Source organism: Schistocerca nitens, chromosome 6 (genome assembly GCF_023898315.1).
Source record: "Schistocerca nitens isolate TAMUIC-IGC-003100 chromosome 6, iqSchNite1.1, whole genome shotgun sequence".
In the NCBI taxonomy this organism is placed as follows: domain Eukaryota; kingdom Metazoa; phylum Arthropoda; class Insecta; order Orthoptera; family Acrididae; genus Schistocerca; species Schistocerca nitens.
The window spans coordinates 716,341,916-716,362,582 of record NC_064619.1 but is presented as its reverse complement, the minus strand read 5'-3'; the positions used below and the strand labels follow the sequence as shown (position 1 = coordinate 716,362,582).

General features: G+C 40.4%; 1 protein-coding gene across 2 annotated transcripts in view; it reads right to left on the bottom strand.

Moving 5' to 3' along the window:
- LOC126262679 (WW domain-containing oxidoreductase) overlaps nucleotides 1-12,825 on the bottom strand; it is a 196,519-nt gene extending 183,694 nt beyond the window's left edge. The window contains exon 1 of one of the 2 annotated variants that reach the window (XM_049959455.1): nucleotides 12,638-12,825. In XM_049959455.1, coding sequence (XP_049815412.1) covers nucleotides 12,638-12,732 — 95 coding nt within the window. In that variant the 5' untranslated portion in view covers nucleotides 12,733-12,825. The remainder of the gene's footprint in view (nucleotides 1-12,637) is intronic. The other variant, XM_049959454.1, reaches the window with a different exon arrangement.
- Nucleotides 12,826-20,667: the final 7,842 nt, after the last annotated feature.

Here is a 20,667-nt window from a genome sequence, read left to right as displayed (position 1 = left end):
TGACATATGTCAACGCCTGTAAGCAGCTAAGGGTGTTCATTTCATTGTAATCTCATATAATTTTATTCCATGATAGGAAACATTATTTCAAGTTGTTCTTCATTTTTCCTTGGTAAATGTGGGTCCAAACTGGGTCCTGTTCTGTGATTAGGTACAGAACTATTAGTGGAATCACTTACTTATTTATGTCTTCCTTCATATGCACAACAGATTAGTAGATGCACTTGCTTAATGCATACTAAGATTCTTAATTCTTTATGATGAGCCTGCCTGCTAACTTCAGTTATTATTATTATGGTCTTTTCTGCAGTTTGAAAAATGCTTCCATGTTTTGAGACTTTGACCCTCAAAAAAGAATCCCATACCTACATAAATAAGAATTGAGTGGACATAGGAATAATATGTCACCACAAGACATTGGCTGTTACATACACACTGACATTCTCAGAGCATTACATGCTGATGACATTATTTTTGCTTGTAACTTTGTGTGTTCATTCCATATTAACTGACAGTGAAAATCATTCTTAAAAATGTTATGTTTGTTCTTTTTTGTTTTTTTTTTTTTGGGGGGGGGGGGAGGTTGTAAAAAAAAAACAACTAAGGTGATATGCGTCCATATCAGAACCTTAGAACACTAAGATAAAAAAGGAGTAAAAAGCGATTACATGTTAAGCCCAATTGACAGAAGGAAAGAAGCTAAAAACAAGGGCTTCCTCTTTGATAAAGGTCCATAACATACACCATTGAGACAGCGGAGGTCGTGAACTAATGATTAAACGTCCTTTACCATACAGCTATGATGGATAAAAAGTAAAACACTGTCGACAGCCTGTATGTCATTCACTAAAACAGCCGATAACTCAGACGGCAAACATAAATTAGAATAGTGGTTAAAAAAAGGGCATTCAGTCAGGAACTAGTGTTGGGGATTCGAATGGTTCAAATGGCTCTGAGCACTATGGGACTTAACATCTAAGGTCATCAGTCCCTTAGAACTACTTAAACCTAACTAACCTAAGGACATCACACACATCCATGCCCAAGGCAGGATTCGAACCTGCGACCGTAGCGGTCGCGCGGTTCCAGACTGAAGTGCCTAGAACCGCTCAGCCACACCGGCCGGCTTGTTGGGAATTACCACTTAACAAATGGTGATGGCTAAAACAACAGTGCCCAATATGCAACCTAGCTAAAATGATCACCTCATTGCAAGAGGACAGTTGGGAGAGGTTTAATTCCCAGGAGCTCGTTCCCGTGAAGGGAAGACCAGTGGTGATGCCAAATGGACACCACCTGATGACAGTCGGCAACACCGAGATCATGGGAAGAAATGGAAGAACTAGTGGGACGAGATAGGAGGGCTGCAGCCTTGGCAGCAGTGTCAGCAGCTTCGTTTCCCGTCAGACAGACATGACCAGGGACCCACATAAATATCACTGTGGCTCCATCAGGAGGGAACAAGTGGAAGCTTTGTTGCACTAAGGGATGGACTGTGTACAGCACATACAAGCTCTGAATGGCACTAAGAGTCGCTGGATGTATTGTGTGGCCTGATACAGGGCAAAGAGTTCTGCTGTAAATACAGAGCTGTGTTAAGGAAGCTGATACCGAAAATAGTCAGGGCCAATGATAAAGGCACATCTAACACCACGGTCAGTCTGAGAGCCATCAGTGTACACAAAGGTACTACTGCTAAGTTCCATATGATGGACAAGAAACCTATGGCAATAGATAGAATTTGGAGTAGTGTCCTTAGGGAGTGAATGAAGTCCAAGACGAACATGGGCTGCTGCACAAAGCCAAGGTGGTGAAGGGCTCACATCCATCAGGAAAGTGGCAGGTGGTGTGAATTTGAGCTGCTGGTGCTGTAGTTGGAAGTGAACTCCAGGAAGTAACAGAGATGACATACTGGCAGTCAAAGGAGTCATTGAAGGAGGAGGTGTAGGATGGGTGTCCAGCCATGGCACACAAAAGGCATGCATATCTGCTGAGGAGAACATCACATCGGTATGACAACGGTAGTTCAGAAGCTTCTGCATACAGACTCTGAACCGGGCTAGTGTAAAAGGTGGCAGTGGCCAAACGGATGCCACGATGGACTATATTTAGATGGCGTGGGATCAGTGGATGTGCAGGCGCATAAATGAAACCCCCATAATCTATTCTTGAAAGGACAAGGCATCAGTACAAAAGGAAGAGGGTGGTCCGATCCGCTCCCCAGGAAATACCGCTGAGGACACATAAGACATTGAGGGACAGTGTACAGCTGGTGGTTGGGTAACACACATGGGTGGACCAAGAAAGTTTCCTATCGTGCATGAGCCCCAGGAATTTTGTAGTTTCAGTGAATGGAAGAGCGACAGGCCCAAGAAGTAAAGACAGTGAGAGAAACCCATTGTGCCACCACAAATTCATATAAATGGTTTTGTCAGGGGAAAAGGAAAAACCATTGCCAACACTCAACGAGCAAAGACGATCGAGACACCCCTGAAGACACTGCCCATGGAGACAGCCATGAAGAACTGTAAGAGCTCACAAAATCGTCAATGAAAAGGGAACTGGAGATGCCTAGCAGGTGACGGACCATAACAGGGTTAGCGGCGATAGCAAAGAGGATGGTGCTCAGAACGTAATCCTGAGGGGCACACACTTTTCCTGGGTGACGGTGTTCGAGAAGGCAGAACTCATACGTACCTTGAAAACTCAGTATTTTAACAATTCCTGAAGGAAATGGGGTAGGTGGCTTCGGAAGTCCCACCTGTAGAATATGGAGGATGCCAGTCCTTCAACAGAGATCTTAGGCTTTCTCCACATCAAAAAACATTGCCACAGTCTGGTATTTCCACAGAAAACTGTTCATGACATGGGTTAACAAAGTGATGAGATGGCCAACAGTGGAATAGTACACTCAAATTCCACACTGTGCAGTGGTTAGTAGATTACGAGACTCAAGTCACCATACCAGCCAGGCATGAATCGTATGATCCATCACCTTGCAAACACAGCTGGTGAGAGAAAGGGGGCAGTAGCTAGAAGGAAGGTGTTTGTCCTTACCAGGCTTAGGTATGGGTATAGCAGTGGTTTCATGCGAGCATCTGGGAAATGTGCCATCTGCCTAGATATGATTGTACGTATGAAGGAGGAAGTGCTTGCCCTTAAAAGAAAAGTGATGCAACAACTGAATGTGAACACCATCCGGCCCTGGGGTGGAAGTTTGGGAGGAAGTGAGAGCATGATCTAACTCCCGCACAGTAAATGCAGCGTTGTAACATTCACAATTCTGAGAAGTGAGGGTTATCAGCCAAGCTTCCTCCACTCGTTTCCAATCGAGGAAGGCAGGATGATAGTGGGTGGAGCTCGAAACCTCCACAAAATAGTGGCCCAAGGTGTTGGAGATAGCAATAGGACCCACTATGACATCATCTGCTGTGGTCAGGCCGGATACTGGGAAATAGACCTCGGCTCCAGAGAGCTGTTGGAGGTTATTCCACATGACTGAAGAGGGAGTGGAACTGTTGAAAGAAATAGTTAATGAAATCCAGCAAGCTTTCTCACTACCTTGAGGAATGCAATGACTTTGGGCTTGCAACTGTTTATAACAAATGCTGTTTGTCATTATAAGGCGATGGTTAAAAACATGGGGACTTGATTGCATTGCAGCATGCCTCAGTCCACCAAGGGACCGGGACATGGTACGGTAAAGGTGAAGTGCACAGAATGGAAGGCTCTACAGTGATAAGAACAATTTTTGTAAGGTATTTTACTTGTGGATCACAACTGGGGAAATGTTCGTCGAAGGTGCCAGTGAGGAGTAAAGCCTCCAGTCGGTCTTACAAAGCTGCCAACTGGGTCTGCACATAGGTGGGGTAGCAGTCAGCAAACGGATAGCACACAGGAAATGATTGCTTGAGTATGTGTTAGAGAGAACGGACCACTCGAGATGTTGGGCAAGCTGCGCAGTGCAGAACGAAGGTCCAAATGGAAATAGGTGTGGGTGGAGTCTGAAAGGAACGTGCATGCTCAAGTGTTAAGGCAAATGAGGTAGAGTTGACTGAGAAAGTCAGCCAAGAGGGCACCTCTCTGACAGGTCCTGGGAGAGCCCCAAAAGGGATGGTGTGCATTTAAGTCACCGAGCAGCTGAAAGGGGTGAGGGAGTTGCCCAATAAGCTGGAGGAAGTCCCGCATCGTGACACCAGATGACTGAGAGATGTAGATGGTACAAAGAGAAAAGGTGAAGTGAGGAAGGAAAATGTGGACTGCAACAGCTTGCAGGCGAATGGTCAGTGAGATGGTTCTTCTACGATCATCATCCCGGATGAGCAATTTTATTCCCTGTAGGCATAAAACAAGTGCACACTGTGATTCCAAGACCAGCAGTAATTCCTCCGGAGGGTAAAAAAATGAAAAGTTGTCACCTCAGCAGCTGCCGAGTGGCAGACTTCAAAAACTCAGTGCTACAGGGTGCAGAGGCTAAAGGATCCTTCTCCATGATATCTACAGAGGTATCTGCACTCTCACGGGGTTGGGTAGCAGATTCCAGGACATAGAAACAGTTGGTGGAGTGCGCTGCCTAAACGGAGATAGGCCAGGTGAGGGTGCAACAGGAGGACACTGTCAAAGAGTATCTCTGAGTTGGTGAAGGAGAAGACCGTCTGTTTTGTTTTTTGCAGTCTTTGCAGTTGGCAGCTGAAGACTCAGGTGCCTGTTGGCTGTAGAGACGTAAAAAGTCTTCGTGGGAGTATTCCTTCTGTCCTTTCTGGCCTGCCAGATATGTAGCAGGTGATTTAACTGCCAGAAGTGAAAATTTGGTGAGCTGGTACACAGTCAGAGGAGAAGATGGGGATGCTACAGTGACATTGGGTCTATTTTAAAACTGTGGTGCTGAATCTGAGGTCACAAGTCTGTGTGACTGTGTCCTTCATGGAGCTAGGTGTAACAAGAACAGTACTGTTAAGTACGGTAAAATGCATGACTTCTGAGTAACCAACAACTTGTGAGCAACAGGATAAGGCACTTTTCCATTCATGGGAAATTCTTGGAATGAGGCTGCATGGTTGTCATTGTAATTGGTGGAGCGGGAAGGAGGAGGTGGTCAATCGCCCTTGTGGGCATCCCTACCACAAGTAACACATTTGGCCGGGTTTCAACAGGACATTTGAATGTGGTTGTAATGTTGACACTGGTACCAGAGAATCGGGTTCGGAATGTACAGTTTTTACTTTTGTTTTGTTTTGTTTTGTCTTGTCCTTATGTTTGTTACACAGTCTATATGTTTGTCATCTATGCTTTATGTGTCAAGTTGTTTTCCTTCTTTATGCTGAAGTCCATGCCATCTTTTTTTCTTTATGTTGAATGTTAGCCTACTACATACAGCCCAATTTGTAAACATTCTCTAGGGTTTCATTTGCCTTCTCTATTATGAGTTCTGGCGTTTCATCAGTGACTATGATAATGCTGTCAACAGATACTAGAATTCTCCCCACGTCTATTATAATAAGAATGTAATTGGATCCAGTGTATTACTCTCAGGAAGACTTATGTTTGTATGTTTCTTGCCTGACAATTGTTTACTAAAAAAATATCACAAAGAGAAGTGTGAACTATCTCAACTTTTTGCCTATTATTATCATTTGCTATTCTTCTTGCACCTAGTGCTTTTGGTGTGTTGAGCAGCATTTTATTGTCAGTAGTGTCAAGTCTAAGAATATGTCTGTGACACAGTCAGCTTTGTTAAGAGCTTCAAGTACCATGTTTGAAAGCTCTAATGGCAGCAATTGTACATGCAAAGGTTAGAAAAATATTTGCTGTAGTAAACAAAGTGAATGGGCAGTGCTTAAGATATAGCTGAATTAAAAACCTATAGGGGTGTGAGATGTACACAATTTGTTGTGCCTGACTGTCTTCTTTTCATAGGTAATCTTTCAGTTCCATTAGTATTATTCAATAACAATCAACTGTCTGTAACATTTCTTTTATTTACACTTACTATTCTGTAAATGAAATAGCTGACGAAGCGAAATAATAATAGGGTTAAATAAAAAAACTGTATTGTTAACATAATCCATATATTTTTCACCTAGTGACATCGAATTTTGGAGACATATTCGCTGGAAAGGTAATTATCACCAATCAATATTTTAGTTGCCTTGGTGAGAGGAAGCCCAAAGAAAAAAGAAATAAATTAAGATACACACGTAAAGCTTGGTAATTTTGTCAAAATCAAGTGGGAGGGAGGGGGGGGGGGTGATAAAAAAACCTTCATCCTAATTGTGTTAGTCTAAATTGTCAAGCAAATTTTAACATGAATCTGGTAGTGAAATCATTTGTTATCAAACTGATAATATAGTAACTTTAATAAAGAAATGAACACTAATCTCTATGTAACTCTTCAGGCTTTCCCGGCGATCTAATGACATCTTGGGTTGTCGGGTGTTCTGCCGGATATCAGCGTCTTACTTGCATGACCTGATGCCATAGGCATAAATACTGGACCAGGTCCACTCGAGGAGCAGTCTCAGGTCACACCTGATGAAGGTTACGAGCTACATGACCAAAATATCGTGCAAGTACGACGCTGATATCCGGCAGAACACCCGACAACCCAAGATGTCAACACTCATTTACTAATGTCCAGGATTCTGGGAGGCATGATGTCAACAACTGTATGATTTACCAAATTATGCAATAAGTTGCTGAGAACCGTCAAAGTTGCAATAATAATTTTCTTTATTACTTGATGATTTGTTTCAAGCCTAAGTTCATTATCAAATCATCCACTAAACTATGCAATAACATGCAGTTAGGTGAATGAACTTCAGCCATGCACTAATTTACAAGATACGTTTAACTGGAATGAATAGTCTTGTGGCTTAGGCTCAATACTAATCATCAAGTAACAAAGAAAATTAACATCGCAACTTTGATGGTTCTCTCCAATTTATTGCATAATTTAGTACTAATTGCATTGTTAAAAGGTTATACAAGTGACTGCAGCTCCCATGACAGGATCAGCATTTACTCAATCCTGGTTTAATGATAGCATAATTTGTTTGACTCAGTTTTTTGTGAATAAATGTGAAAAATTAAAGTACCAAGTGTGCTGGATTTTTCGAAATGAAAGTTAAAAGATTTGCATAGGAAAGCAATGTGGGAAACCAAGACACACTACAGTGAAGTATCTGATACTGGGATTGATGTACATCCCAATCTATAGGTAGCAAATACAACAAACGCCTCGTAAATTTTGTTAACTTTTTAAATTCATAATTTTACTAAAACACGAGTCTACAAATGTCATTATACATGAAAAAGCTTACTTTTGGATGTCAACTTAACATTATTCTACATAAAACTGATTTTGTAGATCATTCTGGAAAGTTTACACAATATTGGTTCTCTTTAATAGCATTTTCAAACTGTACATTTCGAATACAACTGTTAAATTATTAATCATCAAAACAAAAACCTATGAAAATGTTAGTATTAAAAGAGCAAATTTAATTAATATGTAAATTAGAAATTTTCTCACTTAATTGCTCCAGAAAGATATCATTAAAATTTGTACTAAAATGTTGGTTTTCCAGGATTTTGTTTGTATAAAACATACCAATATATTTAGAAATTTACTTGACAGTGTGTGTCAGAATTGACGTATTGTGAAAAGTTATATTCAACAGTGTCAAAATTTATTAAAAACTACCAAACGATGGTGGTTATTTATTACAATGCATGAAAGATACTTCACACATGAACACCTATTGTGTATTATCTGCAATGAAACAATTATGACAATCACACTGATGACAGAAGATTCGGAAGTTATGTTAGAACATCGTCACCATTTACTACAATTTTTATCAACAACTGTAAAAAGCTTCACAAATTATTTTGAAGCAAAGTACAAGCTAAAAGTAACATCAGCTTCTTGTACAATTTGTAGTGGGTTGTTACAACACATCCAACTGAACAAGATACACACAAATTCTTCAACAAAATGTTTACTGCTAAAAAAAAAAAAACCACCATCTTATTAATTGCTCGACTTACATGAAAGTAGGAACATTTCAATACCTATATGAGATCTTCACTCGTGAAGCTCAAATTTGTGTCATATCATGCTCATTTGCTTTGCCAACTGCCACCTGAAGTGCCACTTGCCAACCTAGACCTTGGGTTACATCACAGACCAAACTGTCACCACAACCTCCATCCTGAGAGAAAGCTGCTTTTTATGTGACAAATTCATTGTCTTCACCAACTTGCAATTAAATTACAATTTCGGTACTATGAATACAATTCTTTTTTTCTTGCCACTCATTAGATATGTAAAACTATCATTCCATTGGTGTTGAGAAAATGAAACTTTGTCAACCTAGAAGCAGTACAGAAACAGGCCCAGATCTAGATTTGAGCCCTAGCACACATTCAACTTCATTAAGCACTTAAATCAATCCCTGTTCGCTTTCGGTGATGACTGACATTTTATCGATGACCCATATTGTGCTGATTTCCTGCCCACAATAAACAGCACTCATGTCAAGACAATCCTCTACTTCTCTCACTGAATCTGCAATATATAAATTATAAATCAGTTATAAAAACGAGTAACCTAGCCTAAGACATTTCCTGATTTTAACCTCTTCTACCATTTCACCAGTGCCAATTTCTCCATTCCACTTCACCTAAAGAAAATGATTAACCTCTTATCCATATAGTTGACACCACACAACCTAAGAGGAAAAAGATTTTATTCCATTGCATTTTAACAAACGTCTTCTTCAAAGCTACAAATACAATGCAAGTTTCCTTATTTATACTCAATTTGTTCTTTTACAATCACAGTGCTAAAATTGCTTCTCAAGTGTCCCTCGTTCCCTTGAGATGAAATTGGTTCTCTTTGATGACATATTCTTGTGAATATTTATGATGTCTTTGACACCAGACTTACAGCACCAGTAATTCTTTCATCTAAAAATTATATCTTCTGTACCAGCTTCCTGCCCATTGCCCCTATCCTAATAGGCCAAATTACTTCTTAGCAGCTACAAAATGTTCGTTTGAGCAGTTGCCAGACAGCGCCAGACAACAGGCTGTACTGTGCATGCGCAGCTACGATGACGTAGGCAGCCTGTGCTTGGTGTTAGCTCTTTTCGTTGCGTTTCTGTGTGGAATTTCGTGCATGGTGGGGCATCACGTGACCATGTGCAGCCCTGTGGCATGTTGTTGAGAGGACTTAGGGAGTTGTACCTGGAGCAATTGTTTTATCAGTTCTACCCAGATAAGGAATGCAAATAAGGAAGCAGTTCTTGGCGTATTATTCATTTCAAAACTAGACTCCGCAGCTCAAAGTACCATAACATTTTGCTGTGTGGTGACTTTGAGAGACTTTTTTTTTTTTTTTTTTTTTTTTTAATTCTTACTCTGCAATATTGTTATGTAGCATTTCCAATCAAGTTTACATCTACACAGCACTGCAAAAAGCTAGTACGATGGAATACAAATTTCTTCCAAAAAATTAAAAAAGAAATGTTTCTTGTGTAGCTTACATCAGAATAAAGGACAATAAATTTCATGACTATATCAAATTGCGTAAAAAATTAACAAGGTTGTCAGTGAGGCAAAGAAACTGTACAACTGACAGTTTATATTTTACTCTAGGAATAAATATAAAGCCATGTGGGGAGTTAAAATAATAAAACATGGTATGCTGGAAGTCAACAATTTAGCATAGAATGGCATTCTATAAATGTAAGATGTAAACACAAATTAAGAAATAACTTCAGGCCTAGAGGAAGTACTAAAGGTGTGCCTTGTGATCGAAAAACACTGTTTCACAGAAGGCAGATTTGTAAAAATCTGCTGCAGCTGTCAATATATTTGAAACAAAATATTTAGTTCAAAACTACTGACCGAATTTGCCTATTTCGTCAGCTTCAAGTCAATGTTTACGCATGTTCGTACATATAAAGCATTAAGACATCTTACAGTGTCATAACAGGAACAGGGCCTCAGAGACTTCTCCAAGAGTATCGGGATTTCGTAAACCATACTAAACTGCTTAATTCAGGTTACAGTGCACATTTGTATAACCAGATTCACTTTGAAGTACCTGACATTCAGCTTTTATGTATGGTTTTTGTAATACCAATTTTCTTGGAGGTCCAGTACTGTATTCTCAGGTTTGGTTCTTTATTATGGTATAATGCCATTCGTCCCAGTAAACGAAAATTTGCACTTGAAATTGAATGAAGTCTAAAGTAACCAGTAGTGCAGAATTAAACACTTAGTTTATTTGAAACAAACTGCCTCAGTGGAAAAAATTAATAGAAGCAAATTTCTCTACAAAACTGACAAAATAGACATCAATGGTTGATTGCTAATAATGTGGAAATAATATAAAATCAGAAAATTGAAACTACTAACTTATTTTGGTTTTTTATGTTTATGAGAATGTATATTAATTCACTTGATGGCTCCCAGCCACAGAAATCTGTTTTGTTGTCATTTGATGTGGGAGCTGTAAACGAAGAGACCAGCAATATCATGAAACATAGACATGGGTCACGTGGAGAAGGACCCTGCCCCCACTATAGCTCAGCTTGCTCTGCACATGCATGAATCTGGCAGCTTGGACGCGCCGGGAAAGTTTTTCCAGGTAGCATCTGGCTACTTGCTGCTACTGCTCATATGGCAACGCTTCAAGTAGCCAGAAGCAGGAGAAGGCACTGCTCGTATGCGAATTCAGCTCTCTGCATGCGCACGAGCCTGCTGGCAACCGCTCAAACGAACCAAGTCTCTCCCAATGTGTATTTTGTGCTTCAATTCCCCAATTCTCTTTTCCGTCCCTTACCTTTAAGCTTTTAACATGATTGTTCATTGTTTTGCGTGCAGCATCTACATTTCCCTGTTTTTATTTTGTAACTATCCAATATTATGATACACTTCAGTTTTCCTATCATCTGCATCTGTGGTTGACATGTATTATTACAATGTCAGTTACGTATCCAGTCAACTTCATCACTGACATTCTTTTTGTTTGTTGCAAATAATCCTTTACTCTATTACCTGATTACATTATTATACCTACCATTGATTTACTGTTATCAAATTCTGTTTCATCCTAGAGGAATGTAGCAGTTCCTCTATCAGTCACAGCTGGCAACTGCTTGTTTTCTGCAGTCTTCTGCCAAGATGACTTAATTGTTGCAGTACTGCAACGTGTAGGATAACCGGAAACTATCACACTATCTTTCCTAAGACAATGCAATTTCCTACCAAAAATATCATGACAGCTTCCTCCTGGATAAAATATTATGTAGGTTAGATAGTCATCCATTTGAATGTCCAGGCATAGGAAACTTGAGAGAAAAGTGAATTTTATTTCACCACTAATGACTTCATTGCCAACTGCTTTAATCTTCCTTCCTTCTAGTATCTTAGAATGCTGTGGTAGTGACAGAACAGACTAAATCTAAAAGTAGAAATGGAAGGGATGTAGCCACACATTTGAGAAACTGGTGAATAAGACAGGCAAATTTGAGGAGTGACTACCAAGATGCAAAAATGATACAAGCCCAACAAAGGGAATAACTTAATTTAGAAACATTTTTCAGATCCAAAATATAACAATATACGAATTTCTCAGGGCAGCACTTTAGAACCAATATTATTCATATACAATAATCACTTTCTGCACAATATCACATACAAAGAAAAACGTCTTTGCTGATGACAGGAACATTATAATCACAGATAAAATACCAGATCCGCTGGCACAGAAAAAAAGAATGGCGTTTTTAATGAGTTGGAAATTTTAGCTGGCCTATGTGTATAATCTATCAGTTTATCATGCAGATTAATTGCTAAACCATCAGCTTTACCTGTGATTGTGGGACAAGAGCCAAAGCTACAGCTGCTGCTGCTACTACTACTAAACAATGTAGCAGGGCAGTACGTTACACATAAATATTGGAATGTGAGATCCCACCCATACATAAAGATTAATTCTCTCTCTCTGTTGACAGTAATATAACACGAGATAGCGCACTTACCCAGGTGGGCCTAAATAGCTCACAGCATTCATCGGAATTAATTTTAGGGAAGGAAAGATAACCAAGATAATATCCGAATAAATGAATTTGAAGTGAACGCAAGGGCATAACGGAAATTAGACGGCATCATTGATTAATATGCTTCTCTTTCCTTTAATACTGCAACAGTTTTATGATAGATAACTCTCATTGTCATCAGAAAGCCAATTTCATATACGTATAGGATCTACACAAATTTGTTATTAACAAATAGATATTACTCTGCCAGGTACTCATAATGGAACTAATACTTTTACTTCACTAAAACATCTTTCACTCTTTCTGCTACTTATCATCGGAGTTGATCTAATACGACGTGTATAAAACATATTCCTATGGGGCTTCACGGATTATTTTAAAGTGTTATTTCGGAAAGAAAGTAATAGCTTATGAATCGTATCAGAAGATGCAGTTGATACATGCTTTGTGTGCCAAAGTTACGAATGATGCGATAATCGTACACATTACAAACTAGTTTGTCAAAATTTTCGACACATCAAACTCTTTAAAGTATTTTGCTGCAAGTGGATCGTAGTTCGACATACTTCACATAGTAAACACTGCCGTCAACCGTGGTTCTTTCTTCCCATCCCGGCGGTAATTCGTCTTCGCTATCAGAATCTGGCAGAACAGCAGCCATACTCGTAACATAAACTTCGGAACATGTGACAAGTAGCGGTATTTATCGATATGAACACTCGTTTCCTAGGCAACGGAACGAGTTGTAGACATGGATGAAACGCTACTTCATGAAGTTGCTCTTTTCCTGCCATCTATCGTCCCTTCATATAAGACTAAACTTATCCCTATTGACCACTAGGTGGCAGCGGATAACACTAGGCTTACAGAGACGATCTTGGCTGTGGCGCATTGTACGAAAGCTCGTGTATTGGTCGCTTCAGAAATACGCTTAGTTTTAGTTCAAACACTGTGTGAAGCACATAAAGTTAGCATCCAAAATATCTTTTGATACTGAATGACAAAACTATTGATAAACAGTCTATATGACTAAACGGATAACGCGGTTCATGGCCCCATCCCAATCGCTGGTTGCCTATCAAACGGCTTCCACGAGTAACAAAAATTTTCACAATCAGTATTACATAGAGTTAATGAGCAAATTTAAAAATTTTGAATGCTTTTATAATCTACCCACTAAGAATTATGTTACAGGTTGAACACAGTAAGACAAATAATGCTCTTAGAAACCGTTTATATATATTGAGGCAGAATAACTCACGGAGCGGAAATTACTCAAACTGTATTCATCCAGTATTTGAGAATCAGAGCCCTTAGTGACTTGCAACAAACTTTACACATAACTTCCAACTTTCATGAAATTTTTTTCTCGTTGACACTTCTAACAAAATGATGAAAGGAAAAAAAGTTTATCACTTACTACATTTTCGGTGTTCGTACAGCAATGCTTCCGCATCAGGCATTAAGTTTTAATTTATCGCTCAATTTATATGCTATATCCACATATACTACGGAATGTAGCTGCAAAATTATATGACTGTACCCCGAACGACTCCTGTTTAACGCAATGTGATGCCATAAACATTCAGATGAGTGAAAAACTAGTTTTGACTTAAATCGGGGAGCAAATTAGACAGACTACAGAAATTCAGTGTTGCATCCCTTCGCGACTGCCAACAAACTTTAAAAATAATTTGTTTTTCTAAACTTTTCCTCGCTTACAGCCTTAACGTCAAATATTTAACATGTTAACTCATTTGTAAGGAGTGATTCAGTTTTTTAGTCGGGAGTCCGATTCAGTAAGGAACGGGGTGAATAGTGTTCGCCTACAGAAATACGGGGTTATAATAAAATAATGAGTAATTAATTTTCGGAAAGTTCGTAAGCACTGAAGCCTAAAAGTATAAAGCGTGCATCCGCGACACAACTAATTGACGGAGTTGTCTCATCTTTGGTAGTGTAATAGTTTGTAGTTCCGGCAATCGCCACACAAGCGTTGTATTGCGTTGTTTTGTTTTGTCAGACGACAGTCGCCACATAATCAGTGTTTTGCTCTTAGTTGCATCTAGTTACGCGAATAAGCATGGCTGGCGCAAGGCTTACATTCGATGAAAGGAAGTCAGTTTTGAAGTGGTATTTTAAGTAAGAAAACATTAATGAGGTTCAACAGCAATGGCGAAATGAGTATCAAACAGAGCCACCGACACGTTTCACGATTCGTCGCATTCGAGACAAATTTGAAGCCGAAGGCTGTGTTAAGGATATGTACAAACAACGATCTGGACGACCTGTAACAGTAACAAGTCCAGCTAACTCCCGTCGTGTGTTAACAACAATTCACTCGCTCACCACAGAAGTCGGTGAGACAGTGTGCCCGTGAAACTGGAGTGAGTCGCTCAAGTGTTCGGCGAATTTTGAAGGCAGCAGAGTGGAAGTGCTACATCTCACGAGTGCTACATGCAATGAACGAGGACGACCCAGATAGTAGAGTGGAGTACTGCGAGGGATTTACTGACATGGTGTTCAACGATGAAGAGTTTGCAGAGATGATTGTGTGGTCTGATGAGGCACAGTTCAAACTCAATGGTACAGTAAATCGCCACAATTGCATCTACTGGGCCGCTGAAAATCCGAACGTTCATGTAGACAAAGCCGTGAATTTGCCAGGAGTAAATGTGTGGTGTGGGATGTCTTACGGGGCCTTGATTGGGCCATTCTTTTTTGACGGCACAGTTACCGGTGAGGTGTACCTTCAGAAGCTTCAGATATCCATTTTACCTGCCATCCGATACTTGTATGGAGACGGAAGAGTTTACTTTCAACAAGATGGTGCCCCAGCCCACTATCCAGGAAGATGGATAGGCTGTAGAGGTGCTGTGGAGTATCCACCACGTTCCCGAGACCTAACTCCTCTGGACTTTTACCTGTGGGGAACGCTAAAGGACGTCGTTTATCGACAAAAGCCACGCATATTGGATGAACATCGAGAATCCGCCGTACATTCATGTGCAAATATCCAACTGAACACGTTGCAGTCAGAAGTCCGTGCTGCAGTTCGGCGGCATAGTTTGTGTGTGGATGTTAATGGTGACCATTTCGAACACCTACAGTGATATCTTTAGGTTGGACTTTAAGCTACAAAAATGAAAAAAAAATGGTTCAAATGGCTCTGAGCACTATGGGACTTATCATCTGAGGTCATCAGTCCCCTAGAACTTAGAACTACTTAAACCTAACTAAGCTAAGGACATCACACACATCCATGCCCGAGGCAGGATTCGAACCTGCGAACCTGAAGCGCCTAGAACTGCTCGGCCACACCGGCCGGCTACCAAAAATGAGACAACTCCGTCAATTAGTTTGCAAGTTATGGACTTTTAAACAAGGGAAACTTTTTTTTTTTTGGCCCCTCTGTATTTTTCACTGTCCTTGAAGCAAGCGTACTCTTCGACGTTTATGTAGTAAGTATATTCTGACTACAAAATTTAGCTGGTTCTGCCAACGTCAGAATATTACCAGCGAATTGCAGAAGACCTCTCTGGTTCTGAACAAAAATAGTGTTTTGTAATGGTTAATCAACATTGGTCTGGCGCAGGAAGGAAGGCGGAAACTGTATCGCACTATAAGACAGATTTCCAAACCTGGCCATTCAAAAGCGTTGAACATAGGAATGTGTGTGAAACAGTACCTTCTACCGAAATAAGTACTGCGAGCCAGTTACAGACTATTTACTTAATTTCAAATGAACGTTCCTACGTTGCACGCCAGCATTCAGTGTCCAGCCTCACGGTCTGAAGCTCCATGATTCCTTTTCGCATCTGACACAATGTAGTTTTAATGGGACATAGCCTGCCCTCTCCTACGCCCCTGTGTGGGGACACAGAAGGCTACTACTTCCCTGTCCTATACCTGTGCAGGGATGGCTTTCAGTGTCAAACAAGTTTATGACACTCCGGTCCTTCTAATTTAACTTCTCTGCCATGCGCCAGCTAAAAAGAGCCCAAGGTTGCAGAAAATAACTGTCTCCCTCATTGTAATAAAAGAAAAGAAGAAGTAATTAGCAGTGAGTTATTGGCAGTAGCGAATATTGTATGTAGTTTTCATGCAGCGCTAAGGAACTGACTATGTTGACTATTGGAATGTGCGTATTACATTATAAAATGTGTTGGTGATAGTTTGGGCTTAAACTGCCAAGTAACACAACGAACAAATATTTGTGCAAACATTAAGAGAGACATAAAAGCCGTTATTTTTGCGGGAATAAAATTAATCCCTCCCTTTTCAACTCCTCTCTTTCACACACACACAAACACACACACACACACACATACATACAAACAGACAAATACCTATATCGACCGATTGGAAAAATTAATGAAATAGAGAGATAATAATATCAATGAATAAATGCATACTGAAAAAAAGTTTTGAATACTATCAAATGTGTTTATAAAAAATTTAAGGGCTTGCTGGAGACTGCAACTTCAAATTATTCCAGAAGCAACTGTATATGAATTTGTGGAACCATACATAGGACTAAATATGTTAAGCAACGGAAGGACTGAATAATAGTTTAAAAAATGATACATTAAAAACAGATTTAGTTTTGGATTGAATGCATTATTAATGAAAATAAACTAATTGCCTTTGGCGGGAACTTTCAACTGTCAAGGCAGTCCGTCAGCAGCAGTTACGATGCTGCTTTATTACCTCGTGCCATCTTGAAGGAGAAGTCGTCGTTCTACATCGACGAAAAGAGCAAAACGGCAACGAGCGAGGTGGCGCAGTGGTTAGCACATTCGGGAGGACGACGGTTCAAATCCGTGTCCGGCCATCCAGATTTGTGTTTTCCGTGTTGTGTGATGTCCTTAGGTTAGTTAGGTTTAAGTAGTTCTAAGTTCTAGGGGACTGATGACCATAGCTGTTAAGTCCCATAGTGCTCAGAGCCATTTGAGCCATTTGTTTTCCGTGATTTCCCTAAATCGCTCCAGGCAAACGCCGGGATGGTTCCCTGAAAGCGCAGCGCTGATTTCCTTCCCCATCCTTGACATAATCCGAACTCGTGCTCCGTCTCTAATGGCCTCGGTGTCGACAGGACGTTAAGCCTAATCTTCCTTCCTTTGGTAAAACTGCGCTCATTCTTGGTGAAGAGATTCAACAGCTTTTCTTGTTTCAACAGCGGCAGGCGATATAAAACTAGGCAACCGATGGCTTCCAACCCCCTTTTGAATGTACACCTATATCGCCAGCAACAGTTAACAAGCCCAGTGATGTGGTTCAAAAATGGCTCTGAGCACTATGGGACTCAACTGCTGAGGTCATTAGTCCCATAGAACTTAGAACTAGTTAAACCTAACTAACCCAAGGACATCACACACATCCATGCCCGAGGCAGGATTCGAACCTGCGACCGTAGCGGTCTCGCGGCTCCAGACTGCAGCGCCAGAACCGCGCGGCCACTTCGGCCGGCCCCCAGTGATGTGAAAATGACCTTTCGCACAGGCGCCTTCGAAGCCATACTTAACCTTTAAATTAATAAAATAGATGAACAGATGGAAGGAATTTGTGACAAGAACGAATGGGATCAGAAATTCAGAGATATTGCTGAATTACAAACTGAAACATAGGAAAAGAAACTGAGGAAGAGGTGGCTGGACTACGACATTTGAGGGCGGGAAAACTGGAATGGCTTGATCCTTGCTCGATGATAGAGTTGACATTTGAAGTGACACTCGGAGCATTGACCGACGAGTACGCGTTAACAGTACCTTTCTGATAATTTACATATGTATCCGCTCAGTTAACAGAAACAGTTTTCTGTAGAGGAGAGTGTTGTACCTTGGAGCACTGTTCAGACTTTCAGCTTTGTAATAGAAGTTTAATAATCTGACGGGAAAAAATCAAACACCAAAAAATAATTAATGTAGAGTAATGAAATTTCGGGAATACATTTAACTAAGTAACATTTTAAGTGCATGGCAAGATCATGGGTTAATGTAAATGCGGGATAAGCGATTGCAGATGTGAAACGGTGGTACATTAACAACCGGTGTACCCACCAGAATGTTGAATACAACAAGCAGACGTGCATGCATCGTATCGAACAGGTGCGTGATGTCAGTTTGTGGGATGGACTTCCATGCCTGTTGCGCATGCTCGGTTAATATAAGGACGGTTAACGCTGTGGATGACCCAGGAGTTGTCGTCCGATGTTATCCCATATGTGTTCCATTGGAGACAGATCGGGTGATCGAGCAGGCCGAGGCAAAACGTCGAGAATCTATAGAGTGTATTGGTTTATAACAGCGGTAAGTGGGCGACCGCTATCGTGTTGGAGAACACCCTCGGGAATGCTGTTCAAAATGGTTCAAATGGCTCTGAGCACTATGGGACTTAACATCTATGGTCATCAGTCCCCTAGAACTTAGAACTACTTAAACCTAACTAACCTAAGGACATCACACAACACCCAGTCAGCTGGTCTGCTCCTAACCAAGATAGAGCCATCACCGGCACCGAGCAGTACCAACTTTTATCAGAAAACACAATAGACCTCCTCCATCGTGCTCTCCAATGAGCTCTCTATTGACATCACTGAAGTTGCATATGGCGGTGATTTGGGGTCAGTGGAATGTACGCTACCGGAGGTCTGGCTCTGAGCTGTCCTTGAAGTAACCAATCTGTAACAGTTCGTTGTGTCACTGTGGTTTCAACTGCTGTTCAAATTGCTGCTGCAGATGCAGTACGATGCTCCAGAGCCATATGCCGAACACGATGGTCTTCCCTCCCGACAGTGCCACATGGGTTTCCGAAGACCGATCTTCTTGCGATCGTACATTCTCTGCCAACAATAATATACAATGGATACATTCCTGTCAACTCTTTCTGTAGTATTGAAGAAGGAACATCTAGCTTCTCGTAGTCCTACTACACGTGCTTGTTGAAACACACCGAAGCATTGATATTGGCATTTTTGTCGCCCTAGGGACACTCTTGGCTAACGTCAACTCACCACGTCCAATCTCAAACGTAACTAATGCTCTCTACCGTAACAGCGTGTGTCTAAAGCAAACCTAATTTGTATCTTCATGGTGGCGCTAGTAGCGCCACTCTTACGGCAGCTGGCGCCAAATTTTAGACATCATCTTTCAGTTGCAGAAATACGCCTAGCGACTTTGGTTTCTGTCACACAACTCCCTCTTGATGTTTTGATTTTTTTCCGTCACATTAAATTTTTATTTCATGTTTAAATGGCAGCGTTCACTCTTTGTGTACTGTAGTCTTTTCCTGAATCCACAAAACTTTTTCTAGAAAAGTAAGTCTTTTACAAATGTGAAAAATATTCCAAGGTCATGTACCTTGCAGTTGCCTCCCAAACTCGTATATCATATACGTACCACTAACTCCCCTACTACGCAACAACACAAAATGAATTGCCCTTCTTTGAAATCTGAAAGTAACGCAATCGAGTAAATCTTGTCAACACTGTATTTAATTGTCTACCTGTTACATTGTTTCTCTACTACACACCAATAAATAGTATGTGAAAGAAAATTAAGTAGAAGTATTATCAAAAAGAAATTACAAGTGAGATACATTTTGAAATAGAATCTGTCGGAAACTAACACAAATTTTGCTTTTCGAGGAGGCAGAACTGTTAAGACATTAGGAAAACAAAGTATATTTTCATATAAAAGTCGTACTTACGTTTCAAGGTTCAAGATGGTGCACTACCAACGAACTATGGCTTGACCACCAACTAGTTTTAAAATTATATAGAATTTTTATTCACCACAAAATTCTGTAGCTGAAGAATTAACAACATCTTTCAAATAGTTTTAATGCATTATATAGCACTTAATTGTCTAGAATTATATTTACAAATGTTGCAGAAAACACAATTTCAGCCAAAGCAGTAGAAAATCTCGAATATTACGCATGGTGTACTTTACATGCCCATCTGCACGACTGCTCTGCAATCCACACTTAAGCGCCCGACAGAGGGTTCATCGATCCACCTTCAACTATGCCATACATTTTCACTCCCGTAAAGCGCACAGGACAAACGAACACTTCAGTCTTTCCCAGCGAGCTCTGATTTCTCTTATTTTTTTGCAATGGTCATTTCTCCCTGGGTAGGTGAGCGTCAACAGGATATTTTCGCATTAGCCCGAGGTAGTCAGTAATTGAAATTTCGTCAAAAGATCTCGCCTTTGTTTTAATGATTGCCACCCAAACTCGTATGTCATATACTTACCACTACCTCCCCTACTCTGCAACAACACAAAATGAATTGCCCTTCTTTGAACTTTTTCGATGTCGTTGCCAGTCGTATCTGGTAAGCACTCCATACCACGCATCAGTACTTCACAAGAGGACGAACAAACATAGGATACGCAGTCTCTTTAGTAGTTCTGTTGCATATTCTAATTCTGCCAACTAGACGAAGTCTTTGGTTCTCCTTCCCCGTAACATTTTCTGTGTGACGGTTCTATTTTGATTTGTTCGTAATTGTAATCCCTAGCTGAATTGACAGCTTGTAGATTTGTGTGATTTATCGTGGAACAGAAATGTAAAATTCCTTTTAGTACTCATG